This window comes from Enoplosus armatus, chromosome 4 (assembly GCF_043641665.1).
Source record: "Enoplosus armatus isolate fEnoArm2 chromosome 4, fEnoArm2.hap1, whole genome shotgun sequence".
Lineage (NCBI taxonomy): Eukaryota > Metazoa > Chordata > Actinopteri > Centrarchiformes > Enoplosidae > Enoplosus > Enoplosus armatus.
In genome coordinates this window covers 20,583,914-20,611,864 of record NC_092183.1, presented here as the reverse complement: position 1 = coordinate 20,611,864, position 27,951 = coordinate 20,583,914, and the positions used below count along the sequence as shown (strand labels likewise).

General features: G+C 43.3%; 1 protein-coding gene across 5 annotated transcripts; it reads left to right on the top strand.

Annotated features, from left to right (window-relative positions):
- The first annotated feature begins 458 nt into the window (after positions 1–458).
- On the top strand, positions 459–27,458 carry rimbp2b (RIMS binding protein 2b). 5 transcript variants are annotated; one of them, XM_070904004.1, is made up of 21 exons: positions 459–560; positions 2,647–2,697; positions 5,500–5,704; positions 6,673–6,821; positions 7,517–7,596; positions 8,277–8,386; positions 8,466–9,338; positions 12,150–12,301; positions 12,881–13,090; positions 13,256–13,534; positions 13,841–13,990; positions 14,364–14,366; positions 14,639–14,788; positions 18,366–18,474; positions 18,989–19,114; positions 20,509–20,690; positions 20,945–21,113; positions 21,646–21,749; positions 23,184–23,255; positions 24,488–24,622; positions 27,261–27,458. In XM_070904004.1, the coding sequence occupies exons 1-21, from the start codon at positions 459–461 to the stop codon at positions 27,456–27,458; spliced, it is 3,609 nt and encodes a 1,202-aa protein (XP_070760105.1). The 5 variants fall into 5 exon arrangements, with proteins under 5 accessions (XP_070760105.1, XP_070760106.1, XP_070760108.1 ...); XM_070904005.1 differs by lacking the exon at positions 18,989–19,114; XM_070904007.1 differs by lacking the exons at positions 18,989–19,114; positions 27,261–27,458 and adding an exon at positions 25,514–25,537.
- The last annotated feature ends 493 nt before the right edge of the window (positions 27,459–27,951 follow it).

Genomic DNA, 27,951 nt, shown 5'->3' with positions numbered 1-27,951 from the left:
AGACTTCTGACGGGTATTGTGTTACCTAAAGGGGGCAGCAAACCTGGCTGTGGATTGATGTTAGTTTTTTTTTTTTTTTTTTGTGTTCACACAGCAAAGCATCTCTAGTCCTCATCCATAAGCACCTTTTGTGCAAAATTTGATCTGATCTCTCCCGCAGATCACTCGACATAAACTGTTCTCACATGGCATTTGCTGTGGCATAGTTTATGTCTTCCTTGTTTTTAAGGGTTTAAAGGTCAGTACACTGTTAACCAGCCTCTGTATGTGTGATGTGTGTGCACATGTAACACCTGTGTTGTCTCTGAGTGTGGAGTAGAAGACTGGAGATGCATTTTGTGTTGGCTCCGTGCCGTTGGATTTTAGTTCCACTAACAGCAGCCCTCTCTATGCCCCCCCCCCTCCCCCCACAATCCTCCCCCCTGGCTCTCCACCCCTGCACCCCCTGCGGACAGCATATGCGCGAGGCTGCGGAGCGGAGGCAGCAGCTAGAGTTGGAGCATGAGCAGGCCTTGGCTGTACTCAATGCAAAGCAGCAGGAGATTGACCTTCTTCAGAAGGTAAGGGAACTCAGGTTACTTAACACTCACAGCGCCAGCGGTTTGGGCTGTCTTGTTTGTGCCCATGTCACGGTTCAAAGAGCTTTTTGTGGAGCACCGGTGCGATACATACAGTCCAACAAAGGTGAAAGTCACCTCAGACTGTATAATAGAGAGGAGAGCAGAGCAAAGAATAGTGCTCTTTATTGGCTATAGCACTCACCCCTCTCAACGTTTTCATCACTGGCGCTACTAGAGCTCTCCCAGCGCATCCTCTTAACCCCATCCTTCAGCTGTCCATCACTCTCCAAACCCTGAGTGCTCGACATTTCAGGAGCACTCCTCTTGTTTGTTACAAGCAAGCAAATCAAACATTCAAACCCCAGAGTAGTTATGACACTTTTTAGAGGCTTGCTTAAAACAAAAGTGCTGGCCCAGGCCATTTGATGGTCGGGCTTCCTCCTCTGTGCACTGGCGCTGACTGTAATGTCAAAGCAAGCCCAGCAAATGGCTGAGATTGCTGATAGTGTGAACGTGATAGGAATTGTCACCAATGCCTTCTCCAGAAACAGTGTGCGTACCCCAGTGTTGCTGTTGTTGCAGTGCTGCTCTGACTTCACAGTCAGCCTTTCACAAGCAGAGTTCTCAGCTTTTTTCTCTCATTAGCAGAAGCTCATTACTGCCTTATCTTCCTTCAGACACTGGCTGCTCTCTGCATTCTCCTAAATTAATTGCCTGCAAAGTTGATTTATGAAATTGTAAAGCCCACAGATGCTCTCATATTCATGTGGAACACTTTTTTTTTTTCTCAACAGATGTTTCTAGTTCCCATAAGAAAAATGGGAGTGTATTTATGCTATGTTTCTATACGGCTCAATGCTTCTATAATACCCAAACCTTATTCCTCTTGAATGCACTAGCCTCCTTCATTTATCACGGATGGAACATCGTTTTACATTTGCTCAAAATGATGTTCGTTTGCACAGAGCTTCAGTCATTTTTATTAGATATAGCTTAAGCAACCATTCAAACATACACCCTGGCAATATGTTCATTGCTCAAAAGGTCCATCTACAGCAGGTATTCGTCATACAAAGCCAGGGTCAGACCTGCATTGCAATATATTGTAGCTACAAATAGACCTCAGTCGGAGTATGAGATGTCTGGGATTACAATGTCAGGACAGGTTACGTAGATAGGGGTCTCAAACTCAAACACCTAGTGGGCAGTGGCTGGGGGGGGGGGGCAGCTTTCTGCTGGTAGATGATGCACTCAGTTGCATTAAACGCCATGTTGACTTCTCTCGAAACTGCTCCAGGTCAGTCTATCTTTTAGGTTTAGAAAGATCAATACCGCCTGATACATCTGTCCTTTAGATATTTGCAGGGCTTAATTTGTGCTGGATCCTGCCGGAACAGGATTACATTAGTAAGCCTTAGAGGTGCTGGTAGCTTGATTGTGTTACCTTTGGATGGAGCCATGTTAGCTGTCTATCCCTGTTTCCAGTCTTTATGCTAAGCTAAGACAGGCATTATAGTGTTAGGCTTTTGATCTTTTCATCTAACTTTCGGCCAGAAAGCGAATAAGCGTATTTCCCAAAATGTCAATTTCCACTTTTCCTTTAAATGTGAATTAAGAGCCAGTTTCAGCTCTAGAAAATGTAATTATTTAGATGATTTCTATGTTGGGAAAAAATAAAACATTTATTTGTGAGCCAGATTCATCTATGGCTGTATCTGGCCCCTGGGCTGGTAGTTTGAGACCCCTGGTTTAGACTGAGTTTAAAGGTAAAAGTAGTAAACTGACTTACAGATGCTTCCTTGAGTATAAAAACACAACATAAGTACTAACTGCTCAAATCAAGGCACTGTTGGTAAATGTGAAATGTGAGTAAAATAATAAACTGGCAATAAGTTTCATCCTTCATTGCGACATCATGTACTGTGGACAGATGGTGGCTTTCTTTTCAACCAGTTTTACCCTGAGCAACAATGACTGAGAAGGTGTTTCCATTTGGTTTGTAAAGGCTTTCATTGGTGTTTTAAACTGAAACTAAACTGCAATATAAATGAAAGTGAACTGAAACACTGCACCCTGTGTTTCCCAGGCTCAGGTTGAGGCTAAAAAGGAACATGAAGGCGCTGTCCATCTGTTAGAGGTGAGCGTCTGGACTCCGGTGGGGGGTGGGGGTGGAGGGGGGGGGTTGACTGTGTGTGTTTATGTGGTTGCTTCTGGAGGATAGGGGACTAGTCAGCCCCGGGGCAGACCTGTGTATACCCAGAGCCATTTCCTGCTCTTCTTGACCTCACTACCTGAACCTTTTTTTTTTTTTTTTTAGTTCTCATGTTTTAAAATATGAATCCTGGGCTGACTTCTTTTCACAATATTGTTAAATTGACTTGTGAATTAACTTAACAGAGTTGTGTAAATAGCCTTTTTCAGACACAGTCACAGATAGACAGTGTCAAAGCAGAATTTCCAGAGTGTTGTGCTTTCAAGATGTGTATGAGTGATCACATGTGTAATTGTGCTTTATTTCTTTCCTACATCTCTTTTTACTGAATGGGTGCGTGTTTATGCTTATACAGAACCACTTGGACAGCATGCAGGTATTTCAGAATTGTTTTTATTTATTTACTTGATTTTTATATTTATTTATTTATTTTTTTATACACCTTTCCCAGTATAGTCAATAGTCAATGTTTGCAGGAGGTATGGTGATGCAACACCACATTACAAATAAAACGATTCATCACCATCTAAGTTTTGTATTGATGATGAACACGATAGATATACAAGTGGTACTCAAAAGGTAACAGGTAACATATAGCATACATCAGTTCAGAACTAATCTGATGTGTGGTCTTTGCTTTTTGGTTTTCAGAAATATTCGGGGCTTTACTCCCCACTGAGCTCTGTTTCGCATTTCCCATCAAAGCAAACTCACAAGTGGAGGGCTTTTTGAAAGTCTGGAACATGACTGACAGCATAAACTGGAGGTCTTTCTGACTTGATCATAAAGAAAAATTCAGCCACACTCACTTAAGAATTGATGAAAAGATTCTACACGTAAAATCAAGTCTCAGAATATGGATCGACTTCAATTAAAGACGAATGCCTGGGGCCTCACTGACCGACCTCAATTCCACATAATCAAAGCCCATCAACATATTGAGGCGAGCAAATTTAACTTTATAAAACCAAACGTGTTAAAAGTGTGTGTTTAGTTGTGAACAAACAAAAATATCGGACTATAATAAATCTATTTTAAATAAAAAGCAATCAAAAGTCTTTGGAAGTCTTTATGTATTGCAGATATTTTAGAATGAAATCTTTTCAGTTTTTCATCTAGAGTAAATAAATATTAGTCATTACATCTTTATATTGTTGCATACAGTGGATAGCTTTTTGAGTGTACAAGACTGTGTTGTTATCAAAGGATCACATTCAGTTGTGATCCTTTCTGTTGTAGCATTGCATGAATATTATCCAGCATGTGTTTTAAAGACTGTCTACTTGCCATACAGCTGAGAACTGTATGATGCTATTAAAACTAGCACTTCTTAATTTACTAATTCTATTTCACGACGCAAGAATTCCTTCGTCGCTTCTGCTAACAGCATGTTGTATCCGGCAACAACCTGTCTGCATGAAATGAGTTTTAACGGCATAAAACATATTAAAGTAGTAATCGGGGGAATTGCTGTGTGTTGGGCAGTGCTAAAAAAAATTCCATGGTAGCTTCAGCGTCTCTGGTTCAGATTGTTGTCAGTTTGAGATGGAGAAGTGATATTTGATGATCAATTATTCTGCTTGAGAAATTATGCTCTAGCACCTGGAATTTCCATTATACCTGCCCGAACAATTATGTTCAGTTTGTCGGTGTTAGTTTGTGCAAGTTTCCTGCTCTTAAAGTATACGGCTGGTGTTATTTTACATTTTTGTTGTTAACAAATGCCATGAAAAGACCTCTTCCCTACTCTGTCTGTTGCTCCAACTCCATTCATTGGCAGTGGAGATGTAAATCTCGACAAAAAATAAAAAACAGATATTATTAATTACAATAATTAAGTTATTTCCAATAAAAGCTGGTCTCTGCAGTTTTTAGCAAACATTTCTCAAACAGAAGTAAATAGTACATTTGCTTGGGACTATTTTCAGCTGCGGATTAATACACATTTGGGGCTCTAGTGAGTATTTACAGCTGCTGGTCAGTGTATGTGGGCTTGACTTAAAATAAACTCCAGTGCCCATGTTCATCATAATGAAGAAACATGTCTCCCAGTGCAACAGTGCAGCTCATTGATGTGTTTTTTAATAGTTTTTGGACAACAGTGGAGCTCTATGGTGCAGAGGAATAAGCTATATCAGGTTTTGGGTACACAGACTATCCTCGTCAGTAGGATTAAATTGTTGGTTTTGGTCTTTTCAAGGGATTACTTGACAATAAGACAAAATACAGAATACCGTCAGCCGCATCCTCTAAGACACTGTGCAGTTTGGGTATGCATACTGCCCTGAAGCAAGAGGCTTTTTTATTTTCAGTATTATAAGCATTAACTGTAGTTGTGCATGTGATTTGTATACTGTACAGTCAGTAGCAGTTAAAAAGTCATTTCAAGAAGTGTTGTTCTGTAATCACTGATCCACGTGTTAAATCCTACAGTAAATCTCATTCCATGTTCTATTTGTGTGTAGTCAGTAGACGTATAGCATCGTATACGTACCTACTGCACATATGAGTCTATTCCAGTATTTCTGTGTGCACAATGGTCAGTCCTGCATCCTGTGATTTTTTTTTCTTCTCTTGTTTTCCTCTGTTTCCCATCCTTTCTCTCCCTGTTCCTGTCTGCCTGTCTGTCTGTCTGTCTGTCTGTCTGTCTGTCTGTCCGTCCCTCTCTCGCTCTGTCTCGGTCTCTCACTCCTCTCTCGACTGACTCTCCTCCCTCACCATCATCAGGCCAAAGTTCGCGAGCTGGAGGAAAAATGTCGGACTCAGAGTGAGCAGTTCAACCTCCTTTCGAAAGAGCTGGAGAAGTTCCGGCTCCAGGCTGGGAAGTTTGATATTCTCAGCACTGAACCCTTAACTTTATGTGAATCTCCTGGGTCACCCAACAAATCCCTGTCACAGCTCCTTAATGGACTGGCTGCCCCCATAGGAAAAGGTATGTGGGGGTTCATATTGATGCTTAATCTAAGATGTTTTATAGGTCATATGTTAGTATTTAAGCAGTATTTTTAGAAAACAAAATAGTAATATTGATTTATTGTCATATTTTCAAGTGGCTGAAATCTCATTTACGACTGAAGTTGATAAATAAGAGGCCACCAAATGAATTTTGCTAGATGAAGCCCACTCTTCCTACAGCGCTGTGCAATTGAATGAATGTATCATTTCTGCCATGTGAGAGCTGCTGGCAGTAACTCTACACTGTACATATTAGAAGAGTAGTAGTCAGTTCCCTCACAACGAGGTGAAGGAACAGGAAGTCTGAGAGGCTTCTGGCTTAATCTGCAGTGAACGCAAACTCTTAATGAAATAATCAATCATCGTGAGAAATAGCCTCGAGCTGGCAAAACTTGTTCTCTTGTTTGTTTTTGACTTTTTTTTTGTGTGAGTACACAAATGCTCCACTAATTACAGTGGTATGTATCATTCAACTCTTGCTATGAAGTTTTAATGTATTTATTTATTTTACAAATGACTGTAAACAGAAGAATACAGTACTGCGATATCCACCTGGATGACACCTGCTTAACAGTGGTGACATCTATTTAAGTAGTAGTACCATTTAAAAGGAGAGTGAGTAGATCATGTCATAGTGCAGGTAAATGGCTAATATATGTAAATGAACACACAGCATACAATCAGCTATATCGCCAGGTTATCAGGTGTGAGTACTGTTACTGTCTTTGTGGTTTGCATTGCATTTTAAAACAATGTGGATCGCGACATGTTTACACAACGTCAGTACTGTCGCACACTGTTAAAATGTCTTTCTTGGATATAGACGGTAGTGTAGTTAATGAACTCTTTTGTAATAGGATTTTCTTTTTGTCCCAGGTTTGATATTAGCTCTGTTATCGTGGCTTCTGTGATGATCTGATGAGAGAAGTTCTGTTTGTTCCACAGGCAATGAGGCTCCAACAAGCAGATCTTTGATATCCGAGTTCATTCGACCACTCCAGATCAGTGGAGACAAGCCCGAGCTCCTCTCTGTCAAGCCAACATTCCTCACTCGCAGTCGAGGCCGCAGCCCAGCACGGGCTTTCCTCTCTGAGGTATCTGATGGTGTCTGTTTGTCTCCCATATGGCTTTTGCTTTATTGCACATTTCTCCATGTACACTTTGCCTAACAGCTGCAAGACTTTCTAAATATTCTAAATGACAATGTGGAGTTGCAATATAGAAGAATCCCCAGTGATTTAGATGCTTTATTCCGCCCTCTTCACTCAAATGAAACCCTGTCAGCTGTGTGAACTTCCACCAACAGCCAGTGACAAAATCAAACTTAACTTGCCAGTGTTAGATCTCTTACCTCTCTCACACCTTTGTTATCCTTTAGTATAGACAGCACTTTGTAACAATTTAGTGACAAAATGCCGCTCCATTTTAATCTAAGTAATGTGTTTGGGCTGAACAAGAGAAAATCCATGCAGCAGGGATGCGGGAGGCTTCCTGGTTTTACTAATGCAGGCTGACTATTTGGGATTTGGAAAATATTTTTAGTCCACGGGAGGTGAAAAGTTTAAACAAAAGAAATATCATGCATATTATCATTGCATTCTCTCTGAACGCCTTGGCGTTTTTATACAAAACGTTCAAATTAGTTTATTAACGTCTTCCTCCATAAGATGCACAGTCATTTCAACATAGAAAGCTCGCCACCCCGCTTTTTTCTAAATATGAGGTGGAAGGTGACAACACAAAGAAGGAAGGATGTTGAAAATAGGATTATTTGTGCCTTTTTCTCTAGATGGACAAAGAGCTCGGCTCAACTACCAGGTCCAAACCCAGGTTCACAGGGAAGGTTCGTCTGTGTATTGCTCGATACAGGTACGTATACGCAACGCACAATGACTCCACCTACTAGTCGCAGTGTCTCTTGTTTCATTTGATTTCATCCTTACTGTTACCAACTTTCTCTTTCAAGCCCTTATTGTGCTTTAACTTTGGAAATATTTATAGTGGTTTCAAGTGTTAACAGGAGCTTTGTGATAACATTACAGAAAACCCCCAAAGTGCAACAGTTTAAGAGAGGGTGAAATTAACAATGAGAGTTGGCCAAAAAATCCTTTCCGTACCTGCAGTAAACTGAACTGGCTGCTCAGTGTAGACAAGTCATTGACAAATCTTGTTGAGACTGTTTGCGTTCTCTCACAGAGCTTAAGGCTGTGGTCTTAAAGATGATTCAGTGTTTCTATCTCTAAGGAAAATTACCTGTCAGCACAAAAAATAATTGGAATCCTCAGAGCACAAATATGTGAAATGGTGCCAGAGCTTTCAACCCACGCTGTTCTCAGCTCTCTCTTATTTGTAAAAAAAAAAAACAACAACAACCAAAACAAAATAAATAGAAACAAACTTCGTATTTTCAAAGCAGCATCTTTCCTTGACATACGTGTTAGAGAACTGTTTGACATAAAAAGAAACCTGATGGAGAGTAATTGTAAAAATGATTTGTAAAATATAACACTTGGGCAGTTGAATTGTTGATTCGTGTTTTTTCGCTGTAGTTACAATCCTTATGACGGGCCTAATGAGCATCCTGAGGCAGAGCTCCCCCTGGTGGCAGGGAAGTACCTCTACGTTTACGGGACAATGGACGAGGATGGCTTTTATGAAGGTCTGACCTGCCTTGGTATTGTTTAATCTTTTGTCCTTAACATCACCACTTTACCGACTATCTCCTTTTTGTTTCTCAGGAGAGCTGCTGGATGGACAGCGGGGACTCGTCCCATCCAATTTTGTGGATTTTGTCAAAGATGAGGAGACATCCTCCATCCAACACAGGGACACAGTAACTAAAGAACCTGGCTACCTCAACCACAGTAGCCTGGGGCTGCAGAGACTGGGGGTCGGCACAGGAACGGGAACAGGCATAAGCAGCCTGCTGTCTGACAGTAAACTAGACTGTCTAAGCACCAGCAGCTTGGGCATGGACCTCCTGGGCTCCTCCAGCAATGGGACAGGAACCTTGGATGTCAGCATTGACGAGGTCGGTGAAGACATTGTGCCTTATCCCCGCCGCATCAACCTGATTAAACAACTGGCCAAGAGTGTGATTATTGGCTGGGATCCTCCCGTGGTCCCACCGGGCTGGGGCACCATCAGTGGCTACAATGTCTTGGTGGATAAGGAGTTGCGCATGAGTGTCCCCTACGGGGGCAGGACAAAGTCTCTTATTGAAAAGCTCAATCTGGTCACCAACACCTACCGTATCTCAGTGCAGAGCATCACTGACCGCGGCCCGTCGGACGAGCTCCGGTGCACTATGCTCGTGGGAAAGGACGTGGTGGTGGCACCTTACTACCTGCGGGTGGACAGCATCACACAGGTCTCTGCTGAGCTCTCTTGGATGCCCAGCAACAGCAACTACAGTCACACCATCTTCCTCAACGGTGCAGAGTACGACATGGTCAAGGCGGGGGGCTATAAGTACAAGTTCTTCAACCTGAAGCCCATGACCGTTTACAAGGTGAAGGTTGTGGCGCAGCCGCATCAGGTGCCTTGGCAGCTTCCGATGGATCAAAGGGAGAAGAGGGAAATCTCGGTCGAGTTCTGCACTCAGCCTGCAGGTCAGCCTCCAAAACATTACTCACTTCTATCTGTTTAGCGAACCACAGCAATGCAGGGACTTTTTCTTTTTCTCTGTGTGGTGTGTGGTTGTATAGCCTAGACCTGCTGAGATATTTTTAGCCACGCTAGCACGGCTCTAGGGATGATAATCTGTTGGTTGGTTGGCTGGTCCACTACTTTGGTCCAGACTGAAATATCGCCACGACATCTTGTACAGATATCCACAGGGCCCAGGGAACGTATCCTAATGACTGAGGATTCCCTGACCTTTTTATCTAGCGCCATCATTGGGTCCAAAGTTTAATAGTTTAATATACTTTTTTAGTTAATGACCAAATCTTCAGCTGTACATTTAGCATGTTAGCATTGTCACTGTGAGAATGTTAGCATGTTGTTAGCATTTAGCTCAAATCAGCGCTCTACCTAAACTAGCATTACCTGCTTTTTTTTTGGTCACCTGCTGGGGGCAGTATAAACTTGTTGAGGTGAATATATTAGCAAATAGCTGCTTATTTACACATCCAGCAGACACAGAGCAACATTACCATTCATCTGGAGGCATGTTTTAGACCACATTCAGTTCGACATTCACTCCCTTTTTAACTTCTTTTGTCCCCACTGCGCTCCACTACGTTTACTGTCGAGCTGCTAACTTTGTCTGTCTGCTGTTTGGCGCTCGGCAGTAGACAGTGGATTTGTCAGAGATCTTTTTCATTGAAAAACGAGAGCTGGCTGTGGCTGTGAACAAGGTTGATGAGAGCGCTCAGACTGAACAGAAGTCTTACTTTTGTTTTGAAGAAGTCGTGTGTAAAAGGTGTTTTCATGATAAAGGGGTGACATTGTTCTCCCCAATCTGATTGCCGTTCTTGTACGCTATTGCTCTGTTCTGTTTCAAAGTCATCTGATATTTCACCGTGAAAGCCGTCTGATAATTTACACCCAACCCAGCAATCTGTTTATTTACTCTGCCACGCTGAGCTTCGAGCCCTTTACATTTGCAAACCTGACAAACGTCTCAGCCATTTTCATTTTTCCCCAGCCACTTTTAAATTGCCCTCAAGGATTTGTGTGTGTGTGCGCTGCTGCGATAAGACACATGCATGGTAAAAGTGCAGTGAGAAAACATTGAAGAAGCATTTGCTGAATGGAGCTACATAACACTGGAAACAAGAGTGTCTCAAAGCCAAATTAGTGTAAATGGAGAGCGTAGATCTCTGCGATTTCTTCTCCCATGAGGCTCGATGATGCTTTGCTGTTGCCAGCGCTAACTTGGGTCTCACAGCCTGACTATCTTGGAATCTTTTAAAGTGAGAATGTAATAAGAGTGAGTCTCTCCACAGCCAGCTACATTCATGGCACTGCTTTGTGTGTGTGAATGTATAGGTACAGAATGTAAATATGGCTCAGACTTGTCTGAATTGTTGTTTTTTTTATATGCTATTATATGATAAAGGGCTCAGGGGGGGTGAAAACTCCTATTGTTAAGGTACCAGAGTAAGATGGAAGAATATCAGAAAATTAGAAACAAGCAGGACATAACGGAGAGATTATGAAGTCATGTCATGAACAGGACAAGAGAGGGAATAAAGGGAGAACACAGAGGAAGTGAGGCTGAAGTTTGAATTGACATTTTTTCCGTTGGCAGCTGACGTGCTAGCATGCTGAGAGTTCATTAAATGATCTATCTATTGAACATGTTAATTAGAGCCGCGTGAAATAGTCTCAGTGTCGGTGGCGGACAACTGTCGTCAATAAAGATGAGGAACTATATTAGGCTTTCACACTCGGCATGCGTTCTTCAAGCAAGTGACTTCATTACAGTAGTTCTTAGCATTACAACATTTTTATTAATATTAGTCACACGGGGCAGCCTCCAGTTCCCTGCCCGCATATCAGCATCTGCTGTTTGTGTCCAGTATTAATGGAAGTGGCTCCACTGAAATATTCATTTTAAGCACTCGTTTCAGTTCTCAGAGGAGCTTGTTTGTGACAAGCGTAGTTTAAAAATGACAAGAGGAAATGAAATCTCCAAACCACCACATCTGCTGCTCCGAGACCGCGTGTGTTGTCTGCTGACAGTCAGCGTAGAAATGTGATTAAGATTGAATTGATGTAGATTCTCGGACACACACAAACAGCTGCACGTTGCAGCTCGGAGATACTGCTGACAGCATCTGCTCACTCTCCCTCACTGTGTGACTGCAGGGGAGCAGCAGCACCGCACAGATGGGCACGTTGTTTAGTATGCAGGCAGCACTTACAGATTGTGGAAATAGCAAACTGTGTTTTATTTGATGCTCCATAGAGTATTGTCAGCGAGAATCTGGCAACAGGATATTGCTGTACAATACGCTGATGGCCGAATGTTGGCAAACTCTCAGGATACACACCATGAACCTCCACAGAGATGAGCATCAATATAACAAAGTCATTATTCCCTTATTTTGATGTAATAAATACTACATTCAGCTGTCAGTGACCACATGCCAGATCTTCCTTTTAGTGACATTGAAAATGCTTTTAGAATTATTTAGAATTTACTATATTATTACGTTTTAATACAGTTCTTGGTCATACTATGAGGTTAGGCTGTATACAGTACTTTAGATGTGACACATGCAATACAGTTCCCCTAGAATGAGAATATCCTTATTTCATACCACTGTGAAATGGTTATTGACTGCGAGAAGTCCATAGTGCAGAGGTCAGCACATTTTTTTTTTTTTTTATCAAATAGGCAGAAATGGCTCAGCCACTGTTGAGCTGTCTTTTTTTCTCTCCTTATCCAGTGTGTGTGTTGTGCTCCCCAGGGCCCCCTCTCCCTCCCCAGGAAGTGCAGGTCCAGTGTGGTCAGACGCCCGGGGTCCTGCAGGTCAGATGGAAGCCGCCGGCGCTGACGTCTTCAGGAACCTCCAACGGGGCCAGCGTGATTGGCTACGCTGTGTGCACAAAGGGACAAAAGGTACCATATGTCAGAAAGAGTTCATTTCTTTTGAGTCTTACAAAAAGGTAGCCGTTTCCTTCCTCAGTGGTGACTTCTATGAGTAGTGCTCTGTTGCCATCTCCTGGAAAAATGATATAATGCTGATATCCAGCCCCCAGGGACAAGCATTGCTTAAGACATAAGTTCAAAAAAGAGAGCTGTAACAGGCTCCATGGTGCTGCGTCACTATGACGTCCCTTTTTTCCTCTGGCAGCTATTGCTTTTGTTGTCTGTGTGTGTGCAAATGTGTCTATCAACTGTGACAGTGTCCAGTTTATTTTTAAAAACCAAAATCAGCATGCTGGACAGAGGAGAGAAAAAAAGTGACCATTTTCCAACAGGCCTGAAGTTTAAAGTGGAGCTCCAGCATCCACAAATCTGTGTGTTATATTTGTATTTCTTGATAATCGGGTATTTCTCTTCAGCCAACAGATAAGAGAGCTACAAATGCATGTAGATATGTTTGTATGATGTTAGGGTTACAGAGTGAGTACTTTTGTATGCTGACATTCTGAATTGCCCTTTGGTAAGGACTCTCTGGTTCCTTTGTGAATGCAGATAGCAGAGGTCTTATACCCCACAGCAGACTATGTGACCGTGGAGTTAAACAGGATTCAGTGTCTGGAGGCCAGGGAGGTCATTGTAAGGACGTTATCAACACAAGGAGAGTCCCAGGACTCGCCCGTGGCCATCATCCCGCACAATCTCTTGGGCTCTCCACGGCTCTCCCACCGAACCACTGCACCTCCCCACCCTATCTCCCACCCGGTGCACTCACAAACCCATCCTCCTTACCCATCAACGTACCCCCCCAATCACCCGCAGCCCCAGGTGCAGCCTCTGCCTCGAGCCCAGCCCCACACGCTGCCCCACGCACAGCCGCACTCGCAGCCCATCTGCCACCCCCCTCCTCATCCCCAGGCTCATTTCCAGCGCCACTCCATGCCCAAGTCCAAACCATTAGTAAGTGCCAGAGAGCCAGAAACCAAAGACCATGAGGTGGGCCTGCGGTCAGCCCAGCCCTGGGAGCGATGCCCCTCTCCGCTGCCTCCCATGCGAGGATCCAACCTGGAGCCGCCACACTTCCAGCCACGCAGATCGCCCTCTCCTCAGAGGATCCTGCCGCAGCCTCAGGGAGTCCCCATCCCCAACACCATCGCCAAGGCCATGGCCAGGGAAGCTGCCCAGAGAGTGTTTGCCGAGGGCAACCGGGTGCGTGGGGATTTAATTGTACTCATCTCAATACGTGATAGAATCTAGTATCGAGCCTCGAGTTTTCACTATGCTATGTATATATCTGTCAGGATGATAAGATCATTTCACTTGTGTCTGAAAATCGGCTTGCTTTAAAAACCATTAACGCAACAAATATTGGTTTCAAGATAGATAGTTTGTCTCTCGAAAGCTATTATGAAACTACATTGGCAAGAAGTGGGGGGAAAAAAAGATTTTAGGAATATTAAACAGAATGATTTGGATCATTTCACAATCTAAATGTCCTGACATTTCTTTTATCAGGTTGAGAAAAGGAATATTTTCAGTGAGCGAGGTAACGCCTCGCATCCAGTCAACTCTGACGAGGAGGAGGACGGCTACGACTCTCCTCATGCGAGGAGGAGAGGAGCCTCGGTGGATGAATTCCTCAGAGGCTCAGAGTTGGGCAGACAGGTACTTTACAGGGAACACAACAACCTGTGCTCAGCCAATCAGTGAGTGAGCAGCGCTTGTTTCTAGGAAGAGCCTGGAATCAGTTACCTACATGTGAATCGTATCAAATTGAAGCCTCTCTTAATACATATTACTGCATCTGGACTGTATCAATATTTTTATTTTCTAAAATCTTGTGTCCTTCATTTTTTAAAAAAAATAAATACTTTTAAGAGAAGAAGAAAAAAGTGTCAATCAAGTATCCAGTTGTAAATTGACATTTTCATAATTCTAGTGCACGTTGTGCAGGGAGACAAGAGTCCTCACCAACACACACACACCTTTGTGAGCTCCACATTCTGGCTTTGATTGGACCAAAAGCTTGACCCTCCAGCCAGTAGACTTTTTATATATTTAAGCTAAATGAAATTCTGTATGTTGGCCAGCCAATTGGAGGATATAGCTGCTTCTGCACTTGTACGGAGATGTCCTCTGTAAGTGTCATCATTGGCACTAATCAGTCAGTGCTGTGGTATTCTGAAGTGTAGGCACTTTCCTTCGTCTCTGTGGTAATGGTGACAAAAATAAAAAGATGAGGATATAAAACTCTACCTAATATGCTTCCTTTCAACTTTTTTCGGTCTCGCTTTCCCTTAGCACCCTCATCAGCACTACAGCCACAGCGAGGAGTACCACACGGAGAGCAGCCGGGGTTCTGACCTGTCCGACATTATGGAGGAGGACGAGGAAGATCTTTACTCCGAGATGCAGCTGGAGGAGGGCCGCAGGCGCAGTATCAACTCTCACAACACTCTTAAGGTACGTACTGCACACCTTCAGTCCGTAGTGGCCAGGGAGGAGGACGGAGGAACGTGGGGAAGACAGAGGTTTAGGGAGGGTGGGAGGGTCCTGCCACCTGCACAGGTCCCCCGCGCTCTCTCACAGGCTCTACAGCCAGGCCCGTCGTGGCTTTGCCTGGCCGAGCTCCCCCCCGCCTCTGCGATAGCCGAATCAGCCTCCTCAACCCGGCCTGCTCTTCCACCCTGCCCCTCCAGCACTGCTTTATTCATGCGAGGCTGAGCTCATAGGAATGGCTGTGTGTACATAACTGTACGGCATGCGAGAGGGGAAGGCCGTAAACAGAAAGCATAATGTTTTTTTTTACGGTTTGCATTGCATTTTGATGCTCTTTATACTGCACTGAAGGAGTATTACAAGGATTCAAGTCAAATGTTAGAATGTGATATTGAAGTGCAAATTTTAATATGCTGTACTGTATCAAAGGGTCATGGCATATGAAGTGCATATGGGAATCTCATTTAAGTGAGTACTTAAATGGAAATATTCACTTTTGTTTATGTCTGTCACGTCCTAATGTTTGATTTTTCTATCGTCGATGTAGATGTCAACATGATCCTATCTTCATTTGGTCTGTCAGTGGGGATGTGTGGATGTAAAGCCAATATGCAAAAAAAGTATCATGTTAGTGGGAGGTACTGTCGTGGCTGATTGGTCCTCTGTATTATAGTACACAATATAGAATCAATACAGAATAACTGCAAATTTGCTTAGGTTATCCCTGTTTATGTCCATCTACCTGTCCAGTAATGTGGTGTTAACGAGAGGCATTCATTGGTGTGTTTACTCTCTAAATGCACCAATGCTGCATCTCCTTTTTGTCATTGCCATCTATTTGTAAACCAGTGCTGCACATTATCCATCCCCCTTATGTTTCTGTAAAAACATTATTATTTTAAGACATGTATAGCAACGATAATAAACATTTTATTAAATATTTGTTAAGGGAATAGTTAAAGATGAACTGTCTAATTTGCTTCTGCTATTTGTTTTCTGTGAGCACATCGAAGGGATTGTGTATGTGTCGCTGCATTTGAAATTGTTGCTGAAGAAGTGTCCTGTATGTCCAGCTGATTCTTCTACTCGCTCAGCTTCATGTAGTTAATTTGGTTAAAATGGCTTTTTTTTAATTTTTTTTAAAGATTCATTTATTCATTTCATCCTCATCGATCACCCGTAGCCCTAACTAAGTCTGTCACTTACTTTTTGTCTGGATATTTCTCATTTCTCACAAGTGAAATTCCCTTTTCCACGTTTAACCTTCGTGCCCACACTCAGTTTATCAGTTATCACTCCATATTTGAGCCTTCACAGATTCCTGTTCAGAGCATGCCATTTCCTCCTCACGGAATGAGACTGCATGTCTTACTACATTGCCACAAATGACTAATTCTGTCTTTATTTTGTCTTTCCCCCCCATTTGTTCTATTCACATACTGTGTTGTTTCCTGCCTTTTCTAAAACCTTCGAAAAACTTTTCAACCCCCCCCCCCCCCTTCACAAAAATCTAAACTGAACCTTTTCAATTGAACTGACTCTAACTGAACTGTGAAATTGTGGAACTTTTCCTCCTGGTCATGACTGAAGGCGTATTACAAGCGTCAGGACTTAGCTGAGGAAAGAGACTGCTGGGACCTCCAGAGAGAGGTGGTGAAGCAGAAGTCGCTCCGCAGCAAGCGTCTCCACAGCATCCCCGAGGTGGCTGAGGAAGAGTTGGACGGCGTGGACAGCATGGGCCAGCGTCTGTGCTTCGAAGACGGCGGGCGGCCGGGAACGCCACACACTCAGCGGAGGATGTACCCCCAGGACCCCCACATGCACAATCATCGCACCCCCAACAAGAACTCCCGCCACCTGCAGCGGCAGCGCTCCTCCCCCCGCTTCACTGACAGCCGCTACGGCTACAACCCAGACGACCGCAGCTTGGGACGACCCAGCCGCCAGAACACCAAGAGTCCTGACAGTGGTTTAGACTGCGGCAGTGAGGAAGAAGGCTCTCTAGGCCGGGGTCATCGAGGGTACTATGCTCACGGGAGCCCCATGCGGGGGCCCGTGCACATCATCCACTGTGAAGGCCCGGTAGAAAGGCGGGCGCTGGCTATGGGCCGTAAAAGAACTCTGACCCGTCAGTGCAGCGTGGAGGAGGAGTTCTCTGACATCCCAGTGACTGCAGCCAAGTCGGTACACACGGGTGACTTTAGGAACAGGGAGCACTTTGGGCCCGGTCGGGAGGCTGGGCAGCGAAACTACTCCAGGGAAGGAACCCTGAGCGAGGGCAGGCTGAACGAGCTGGACAGGGTCTATTACAGCCCCCACAGGGAGGCTAGGGCCCACTCTTTGTCCAGGCTCAACCGGGACCAGCCGCTGGTGTGTGATTCAGGCTTTCTGCTGTACTTTCCATCAGCAAGCTGCAGCTATTCTGTTTTCTTAATGTTGTCTGTTTTTCTTCATGATTACCCCCCCCCCCCCCCCCCCGTTCTTTATTTGGCATTTTGTTTACTCTCACATGTTCATGGTTGGTCTGATTTGATGTTTTATTTTATGTGAATTACTTTGCTTGTACTCAAAATGTCAGGTGGATTTAAAAGTAAAGCTTTCAATTACCTAAAGGCCATTTAACTATGTTTTGACTTCTCATGTCTTTGAAGGGAAAGGTTCCATTTAGAGGAAAGTCTCTGTGCAGTGCATGGGGTCGTGTTGCTCCCGTCTTCTCCTCCCCTGCCCCTGCCTCCTCTCGGCCAGCTGCCGGCTTCATCTGTCGCTCTCCATGTCTCGCCCTCTAGAGCTGCAGCCCGTATCGCTCCACCTTGCGCTTGGAGCTTTATTTTCAGCATCTCCTGCCTCTCATTGCATCCCACACGAAAGAAGGCCAGATCAAGACCTTTTTCAGCCTGCGTTGATTCATTTAGCCTTCAACCCATACGCATCGTCTCTTGCTTGTCTCTTTCACTTGTTTCAGCAGAAACTTCTCTTGTTCCTCGTCATTTCTCATGTATTAAATGTTTTTGATCGTTGTAATACAAAGCCCCAGGCTGAAGCTATAACGGCTTTGCTCATCTAACCACGTCTGTATCCATTCTCGATCACACTCGCCCTCCACTTTTACTCCTTTTCTTCTCGTCCACCTTTTTCTCTCCGTTCTTTACTCATCGTGTCTGTCTTTTGTGCCGTCATTTGCTTTCTTTTCTCATCAAGGAGTTGACATGCACAGAACAAAACAAACCAAACAAATGGTCTTTAGCTAAACATCTGACCCTTCCTAACCCCCAGTCCATATTGTCGTGTTGGGGTTGATTTGATTTACTTGTTTTGATGGTTTGTTGGGTTTCTTTATTGTTTTATGGATTTTTTTTTTTTGTTTTACTATTATTTTGCCTCCCTAAGGACAAATGGAAGCCACATCATTTGCTCTTATGGTGTTTTAGTTGTTTTTAACAGGATTGTGGGATTCTTTTAAATTCTTTTAAATGTTTACTCATCTTCACAATGCCGGCGCTTTGCTGTTCTAACCTCTTATCTGTTGTTTTTTACTCTAAAGATCATTGGGAACTCATCATCACATGGAGGCACTGATCGCCTGGACCACTCAGGGAGGAGGCTGGTTCACATCGGCACCCCCCCTCAGCAACGGCCCATCCCATCCATTGGTTAGTGAGGTCACCACACGAGGAGACGCCTCATCCCCACCTGCAGGGCTACTGATGTTTGTGCTATTTATACCATGTGTTTCCCTTACCCATGTGAGCCGAGCTGTACATCTCTCCCATAGAGCTTAAACAACCACGTTGACCCTTACTTTGTGGGGGTGTTTGTACACCCCGTAGCTGTCCATCCTCACGTGCTGGATTCGCCAAATGTTCACTCGCAGTTTTGCAGGAAAGTTACCCCAGATACACTCCCTATGCCTGTGATTAATGTGGGTTAACATGTTTACATGACCACCCAATTTGACCCCCTCCCCCGCAACAGTGCAAGCATTGCTGTTTTACACCCAGTGACTCCAGAGTGAAACCTGTTGCCTTGTACACCCCCCTCCCCTCCCCACCTCAGGGCAACCTCATCATCCTACTGTCTCAGCATGAGTGAATGGGCCATGGGGTAGAGCAGAGTGTGTGTGCGGGGGATCTCTGACCGTAACGTTGTGATTGGTGTCTTCTGTAGAGATCACCATGGACAGTAACAGTGAGGGGAGTGAGGGGAACCCCTCACCCGTCAAGGAGGATGTTTACTATGGCAGTGTAGCTCGGCGCAGGATATGGCGATCTATGTCCTCAGAGGATCAATCTGGTATGTGGTGCAGCTTCTCTCCAAGATGACAATTGACCTTGACTATGTCAGAAAAAGGCCAAGAATCGTTCTTGAACACATGCAGTGATATCATGGTGGTCTTTGTTCTGTGCTGGACAGTTAACTGCTTTGTTTTAGTTTAGCTTAGCTTAGCCGAAATAAAGCTGACGGGGGAAGCCAAGACTGGCCACTTTTCCCGTTGCTGGAGAATGAAAATCCCTTCCCTGTATGTACTCCTACACCTTCAATCCCAAGAAACCCCAACTCACTCACTCTTCCCGATTCACCCTCCATATCCAGGCTCCTCTCCCACCCCACCGTAACTTGGCCAGCCCTCCTCTTCCTTAGCTTCTCCGCCACCTGCTCTTTTCCTTCTCCTCACTCCTTAATGAGCCAGTAGCCTGTTTCCTTTGTTCATTTTGCATGACCTGTTCACAATACAGTGAGAAGGAAAGACACATGACTGGATGAGATGGTGCATTCTTGCCTTGTTGGTATTACTCGGTTGCACATTCATTACCTCGGCTGCCATCAAAATCACGTTTTACACTGTTGACGCACATTTTACATCTTCCAAAAAGCATATTTCAGTTGCTACGTTAGTACTGGTTGCAGTATCTCTGAGTCATTATTCAGACTTACAATCTGCCATTGAAACATTTAACATGGTGATCCATGAGAAGCATGGGTAACTGATATCAGGTTCATCCCTTCCCCCTCACTGTCGCTGATATCTGAGTTGCCGGGAACTGCTGGGGCATTTGATGTGTTATCTCCCTTGGGAACGTGCCTCCTTCGCCCCCTTTTTTTCACTGCACATTGTCTCCAGATGTGGCCTCAAAGCATGACAGCACACCTGCATTTGATGTAGGAATGCTCTCCTCGTCATGTCCGATCCCGGGAAAGCATGCATGTTAATCAGCCTCTGTGAGATAAGGCAGTGAAACAGCAATGAACAATAGTGCAGTGTTACTCGTGTCCTCCTGGTGTGCACAGTCATTGAGTTTCCCTTGCACCCCCAAAACTGCTTGTGTTTCCTGTCTGTGCCGTGTTGTACTGTGTTCTATGATGTTTAGTGACTGTCACGCCAACAAGCAGAGATGTGTGAACGAAGAACCCTGCTGTGCTACGATTGTACCGAACCTTTCATTGTAAAAGCGTCCTTTGCTTTCAGTGCGTGAAACACAACAGGAGTATCGTTTCCAAAGTGGAAGAGATTCAATCTAAAAGCATAATTATCGCATTCGATCTCTGGCTCTTTTTTCACACATGCATCTCATCGCCCTCTCCCCTGTCAGCTCTAACAAAGAGACATCTTCTGCTCTCATTGCCTCTACAGCCAGCGTGGCTGTATAAGGCTGGTAGTAGCAGCAGAGGCCTCCTCTATGTTTCAGACGGCTATGGCGGGCGCAGGCACAGGCGGGGACGGTGCTCCCCGGATTACTATGAGGAATCGGAGCCGGAGGAGATGACCCGTGTGTTTGTGGCTCTGTTTGACTATGACCCCATGTCCATGTCTCCCAACCCTGACGCTGCTGATGAGGAGCTGCCATTCAAGGAGGGCCAGATCATCAAGGTGGTGGCTTGATTCTTGACACTACTAAGACCCACAGATGGATATGTTTCATACGCAGCTAAAAAATCAAGTAGAAAACTTCTGCTAGATTTCTCATCTGTCTTTTATGTTGTTTAAAAATCCCCTACGCTTAAATGTTGTCTTAGCTAATGCCTTTAGAATGACATATTAGTACTCTTTGCAGTATTTATGTATATATCTGTCCTTTGTTTCTGGCTGCATTGTCTTCCCCTGACACTTTGTTGTTTCTTTAGGTTTTTGGGAACAAAGACACGGATGGCTTCTACAGGGCAGAGATCCGAGACCGAGTGGGTCTGATCCCCTGCAACATGGTCTCTGAGATCCAAACAGAGGATGACGAAATGATGGACCAGCTCCTCAAACAGGGCTTCCTGCCACTCAACACTCCTGTGGAGAAGTTAGGTGAGATATCATTGTCCTACTGGACCACCTCAGCCTCTTTTTTTTTTTTTTTTTTTTTTGTTACTTTTCCCTTGTGTGTCTGGCCAACTTAATGCTCTACTGAACTGTCTTTTACTGACACATTTCTGCTTTACTCTCCCCACTTAATTATGTTTTTCTGCTTTCCTGTAAAGTGAACTGTGACCGTTTCAAAGATGGCCGCTCAATAAATCGCAGGTCCAGAAAGTCCAAGAGAGGTCTGTGTCCAGTGAGGTGCTCTCTGCTTCATCTTTACTGCTTCTTTTTTTTTCACTTCTCACCATCCTAATTCATCCTGTGAGCTGCATTTAGCTAACCTCCACTGTATTTGCTGTCACTAAGCTTTCCCTAACTATGAACATAGTTGACTTTGCAAGCCAAAAGATCAGATTGCAAAGATTGTTGGACTTGCAAGGCTGTTATGTATCGTCACTGGTCATCACATCCTTCAGTAAAGTTTTACATTATTCCCACTGATTAGTCTTCTGTCTTTTATTACTTTTCCTCTCCATAGAGAGGAACAGGCGGAGTGGCCGTCAACATCCGATGTCAACGCGGAGAATGGTGGCTCTGTATGACTACGATCCTCGCGAGAGCTCCCCTAACGTTGATGTAGAGGTACCGTCCTCCTGTGGCTCCAGCTGTCCACTTTGTCTTGACCATTCTCTGTCACCACCATCATGTTAACAAATGCATAAAAGCAGACAACGCGCAAGATATGTTTGTGGCGCGCAGACACAAAGATGAAGATGTTGTATTTGTAGTTTGGTCAATTCCGAATTCAAAGGAATAGTTTGACATTTTGGGGCCAAAATATTATTCACTCTGTTGCCGAGTTTGATGAGAAGATTGATACCACTTTCGTGCCCTGTCCGTTGGATGTGAAGCTACAGCGGACAGTTAGCTCAAAGACTGGAAGGACGTTTTATTAAATCAGCACCTCTAAAGCACACTAATTAACATGTGATACCTCGTTTGTTTAATCCGTACAAAAACCAAAGACAATTGTGGGTTTTACAGGGGGTTAAGACGTCAAGACTTGCGCTCAGCCAAGAAATATTCTGGTACATAACTGCCGTTTTTTTACACTTCAGTTCGTGTACGGATTAAAAGAGATATAACGTGTTAATTAGTGAGCTTTAGAGGTGCTGGTAGGCAGATTCTTTTTACCCTTAGACCGAGCCAGACTAGGTGTTTCTCACTGCTTTCGGCCTTTATGTCAAGCTAAGCTAACCGTCTCCTAGCTGGAGCTTCATATTTAATGGACAGATAATAAGAGTGGTGTCAACCTTCTTATCCAACTCTTGGCAACATGATGCCCAAGTACTCCTTTAAGTGCGATTCAGGGCAATATGTGCACAGGCGAGGTTGAATAACAAGTTACAGTTAGTGTAAGCTGTGTAAGCTTGAGGATTGAATTACTCTCCCGTGCTGTTTTTTTGCCCCTCCCCCCCGTTCACTTACTCTTTCTATTGGCACTGCCACCGACACAGTATGAGGGCAACAGGCTGAATGAGGAGGTGAGTGAGGGTGAGGAGGGTACGGTACTGTCTGCTCTCTTGTGTGTGTGTTTCCTCCCCCGTTTGTTGGAGTGCAAACGAGGAGGTGGGCTTCGGATGACGGGCCACGGCCCTCTGTCTCCGGTGGTCATGAATACAGCCCCTCATGCACTGCCCGAGCCAGCATCTCCCCTCCTCGGTTTGGTCTTTTGTGTCGACCTGTCTCCTACATACTGTACATACTGCTATGTTTGGTTTGTGTGTTTTTCGAGAATCCCGTTAGGAGAGATGTGCCCAGTGTGTTGCAATCCTGTCTTCAGAGCTCCAGCATTTGATGCATTCACAGTTGCAACAGTCCGTCTGCCGAGACTGAATTGACACTCGTGTTTAAGATGCATCACATTGATTTGGAGAAGGAAGCACAGCATTTCAAACTCATCAAACCCCAGTAGATTTGATGTTTGGGAAAGTCCTCGGTGCACTGCAACTGCTGTAAACAACAAGAAAAGTACAACAGGCCAAATGTATCTCAAGGCTTTTTCTTCTCTGACAGGCTGAACTGACTTTCTGTGCCGGTGATGTCATCACAGTTTTTGGTGAAATAGATGAAGATGGCTTTTACTATGTAAGTGTTAAACATTTCTATTTCCGTCTCTGTTGAGTATTGGTTTCTGTGCAAATGTACTCATAGAGTTGTGACGTGGGAGGATTCATTTTGGGTATGCAAGGTATTCATTTTCTGCACTTTGGGGACTTGGATATGCATGAAATTATACGTGTCCCTGTTGAATCATTGGTACAAAAAGATGAGCAAATACTGATATGATTCTTTGATAAAAAGACAAACCCTGTGTATATGAGAATTTAAGGAAAAAAGTAATCGACAATTCCTAAGGAGCATTTCTGTACGAAAGCTTAAAAGTCTGAATTTTGCTTTATAGAACTCATACATTCATCAGTTTTTGGATTCTGGGTCAAGTTTGGATAAATTCCCCAGGGGAAGTATTTCTGATTCTGATAACAATTATGAAACATTTATATCTCAGAAAGAAACTAGAAGTACATAAAAACTGGTGGCAATAACTTAAACCTATATAAATAAGAAAAAAACTATTTTAGAGTATTGTTAAATTATCCAGAAGACTCCCAATAATCATAGTAATTTAAGATTAAGAGGTGTGTTAGAAAATATCAGGTTGTTTGATAAAGAGTCAAAGGTGAAAGCCCCCCGTGAAACTTAATGCTGAGGTAGAGGTTAGCTACGACTCTCAGGGTGCATTTCGGCAAGAAACATCCGATCGCCGGGCTTAAACTTGAGGGTGACAGTGTTGAGAAACGCGAAAACACAATCTGCAGCTTAAATCAATTCACTTTTAAACTCCGTGTTGAATTTGGGTGAATTCCGCAGCTATGGCGCCACGTTTCAAGTTTTCAAGTGTAACAAGGAAGCGTTTGGAATTCACTACTGCTCTGAGCCTCTGACTGGCCTCTTCTCCATGCCAACGACGGCCGATCGACGATGAGTCAATCAATCAATCAATCAATCAATCAATCAAGCTTATTTGTTACATGAAATGTAATCCCGCCAGTTCCTTCAATTTGTGCATTAAAAAGAGTTTAAAAAAGAATAAGAATAGTAATAAATACATGTGCATGATTGGCCCTCTCACTTTGTAACTGTATTAGCAAACAATTCTGGCATCAGCAGCATCCACCCATTTCTAAAACTCTATTGCAGCTTTAATTTGTCATTTCTATGTGCCTCCTCAAAGTATTGGGAGAAACTGTTCAACTACAGGGTGACATTTAAAGTTAAATACGGCCGAGGGAGTCTCACTGTCCTTGTGTTCTCCTCAGGGCGAGCTCAATGGACACAAGGGACTTGTTCCTTCCAACTTTCTAGAAGAAGTGCCTGATGATGTAGAGGTTTTTCTCACTGACTCACCATCTCGATACCCCCAGGACACTCCAGCACGGATAAAGACCAAAAGGGTACATGCTCCTTCGCAGTACTAGCCCTCTGTCATCCATTTACTCTTTTCACTTCCCTCTATCTCCTTTAGTTTCGTGTCTGTGCGTGTGTGTGTGTGTGTGTGTGTCTCATTGAAGTACAATGGGATTTCTGACTTTGGAGCATTACACTGTAAATAAGTAGATGTCTAAGATCTATGAAAAAATAAAACTTTCAGACTAATACTTGACAGAGGTACTTTTATTTTTCATGTTTACTGCTGTGAAAGGGGGGAAGTTCTGCATTGTATAATACATGGATATATTGAATTCATAAAGCATTCTCAATGAGAGTAAAATGGAGGGTGGGGTTGAGGGGGCTCCTGTGACTTTTTACTTGTTCTGTCATGTCTTGAAAAACAGCAGTTAACACTTTTTGCACATGCATATTTAGCATTCTAACAGATGCTTTATGAATATATTCTGTGTTTGATCTCAAATCATTTCTAATAGAGTAAATAGTTTTGTTGTACTGAAAGATGAACTATGTAGTCTGTAGCTCAGCATGTTCTATAGTCCAGATGCATGAATTCTTGAACATTTTATATAAAGATAAGTCTAGTGTAGTACAACTTTTGTATCTGCTCCTGAACGCCTTGTTTTGTATATTGCTTTCTTGTAAAGTAGCACGCAAAGGTCACTTAGCCTATGTTGCCATCAGAGAATAATTTCAGAAGTAATTATTTACTAAATGTAAATATGTGATGTTATTTTTCTGTTTAACAAATAATGCAATTGTTGGATTATTAATAGGTGTCATCAGATATTTATTTCCTTGTGTTCTAATTTGCCATTGTCACAGTGCAAAATATTGAAATGCCATCACCATATTTTGTTTTATTTCTTTTCCTCACCCGCTTGGCAAAACAGAAGAAGAGTGTTCATTTCACACCTTAAAGGCTCTGTTTCCGTCACGTAAGTGAGCAACTGAGGATACCAAGATTACGCTCCCCTCGTCTAATGCAGATGACATGGGTACCCTTAGTTTCTGGTATGCAACATGTGTACTTTACATTCCTTTAGGTAGTTTTAGGAATCCTCTTTGTTCCACCAAAACACTCGATACTGTTTGTTGGTAGGAGACAGTAACCCTAGCCAATGCATTAGACAAGAAGTATGGTATCTTCAGTTGTTTCTCTGAGTGTTGTACATGACAATGTCCGTCTCCTGCAATAAGTCTCCTGCTGTAACTCATGATAAGCTAAAAGGCTATTGTTGTACAATAACCCTCAATTATCAAAACGTTCAGTTCAAATTAATGGTACTAACATTTGGACTGCTCTCAGTGCAGTGTGACATGCTGACATCCCAGAGAGAAATCCAGAAAACCCACAAATTCTATGCAAAAACCCAAAGAAAAGCATAAAACCCGTGTTCATTTGGTTTCGCAGTTCTAATGTAAGTTGGCTGTTTGCTCTAGCCAGATTTGGGACCCGTTTTCTTGTATGCAAAGAATAATGTGAAATGGCAAAAACAAACACATTTATGATACATAAAAAACCTTTCATTTTGTTCAAATCAGTTGGTATTTTGGTTTTCAAATCAGTACTAATTTTGTGAACCAAGATGAACTATTGATTAGATTGCCAACTAATGGTTATTGATTTAAAGTGAGACTATGCAACTTTTGCTGAGCAGTGGCCACCGCGGCTACAAATGACAATTATGAGATAATGCTAAATTTGCTACACTACTTATTAGCGTTTAGCTGGAATGCTGTTATTGTAACAGTAGCACAAGTGGTGAAGAGTCACAGAGTCAAAGAACTGACTCAGCAATATTTACCCAAAGTTTGCTAACATTAGCCACCATAAGCTACTGGTCATACCAGACCAAGTCAGGCTGTAGCAACAAAGCCCCTGAATGTATTGAAGTGAGTAATGGTGCTTTGTTAGAATTCAACTTTTCATTAAGTAAGTGGGAGAATTATTTATTTGTTCTCTCAAAGGTTACATAGTCTGGCTTTAAACTCAGTATAATAGAATACCAAATGCAGCAGAATGACTTTACAGTCACACGTTCTGGTGTTATAAATTATATTCACACATACTGTATATATAAATATAGGGGCCATGTAAGTGGAATCTTTAACCATCTGTCTTCCCAAAGTGCAATTTAAAGGAGCCTTTTAGCTCATGATTACAGAAAAGGAATAGTGACTAGTAGTTTCTCTGTAACCCAGTTGTATCAGTAAATATCTATATATATTTAAGAGGAAGGAAAGTGAATGTGATATAAATACGTCCCAAAATGCAAATGTACCCGTTTATGTGAGAGAAACTGCCCTGCATTTGATAATTCACTGTTGGCAAATGTTGTCACCTTACATTGATGTGGAAGTTAGTCAATGTCATACTTAAATTCTGTGTTGTTGTAGCTTATTCATAGCAGCTTGATTAAAAAAAAAAACACTGTTTCTACCTGACAGAGGGGGGGAGGGGAAGGGAGTGTGTATCTATACCTGAGTGCACAGGACAACATCCAGGGAGGTAGACTTCAGAGCTATGGTGGCCCTGCTGAGACAGAAAGGACTTAAGAGAAGGAGGGGAGTAGTGACTGAGGTGTGAGAGACGGCTGGCTTTTTAACACCCTCAACTGTCCCTTACGGGTCTCCCATTAGGTTCCATTGGAAAAATCGGGTCCGCCCAGAAGAGCATCCTCTCCCACAGTGCGTCCACACATCCCTGGCTCTGGCCCTGCCACCGTGGGGCCCGGGAGTCCCATCAGGGCCCCACTGGACATGTACTCCTCCAAAAAGAAAAAGGGACTGCTCTCCAAAGGGAAGAAACTATTGCAAAGACTTGGCGCTGTAAAATAATTTCTTGACATACTTGGGAGAGTGTCATCCACTTCCTTGTCGTGTTTAAAAAAAAAAAAAAAAGAGAAAAAAAAAAAGAAATCAAAATATAACAGTGGACAGGTTGGCATTTGTGAGCTTAGCAAATGCTTTATTCTTGTACATCTGTTGTATACTAGAATATTTGTATTTTGTTAACAGTATCAACTTCATATTTTCAATAACACATTTCATATTATGGTCCCGAGACCTCATGGTGTCGGCCGGTGTAGTATTGAGTATCTTACCTCCAAGTCTCTGGCTGATGAAGTTTTGCTGTGGACAGAGACAGGGCCTGGGCCATTCTCCATTTTGCACTTGGTCAAGTCTGATGGCTCTTAATACACCACATTACTAGTCTGACCGGTGTCTCTGTGTACAGAAATCAGAATGTCATTCGAACACTGAGGGCTCAATTAAACCTTGGAGTCCATTTTGAATCCAAAGGAAAAGATGGACGCGGAGGGCCTCGACT

What these genes read in the sequence shown, in the direction of transcription:
- rimbp2b (XM_070904004.1), top strand. Translation starts at nt 459, where the DNA reads ATGCGCGAGGCTGCGGAGCGGAGGCAGCAGCTAGAGTTGGAGCATGAG. An exon ending in CGAGGATGGCTTTTATGAAG is followed by an intron (nt 8,387 to 8,465) that starts GTCTGACCTGCC and finishes TTTGTTTCTCAG; the next exon opens with GAGAGCTGCTGGATGGACAG. An exon ending in CACGGATAAAGACCAAAAGG is followed by an intron (nt 24,623 to 27,260) that starts GTACATGCTCCT and finishes GTCTCCCATTAG; the next exon opens with GTTCCATTGGAAAAATCGGG.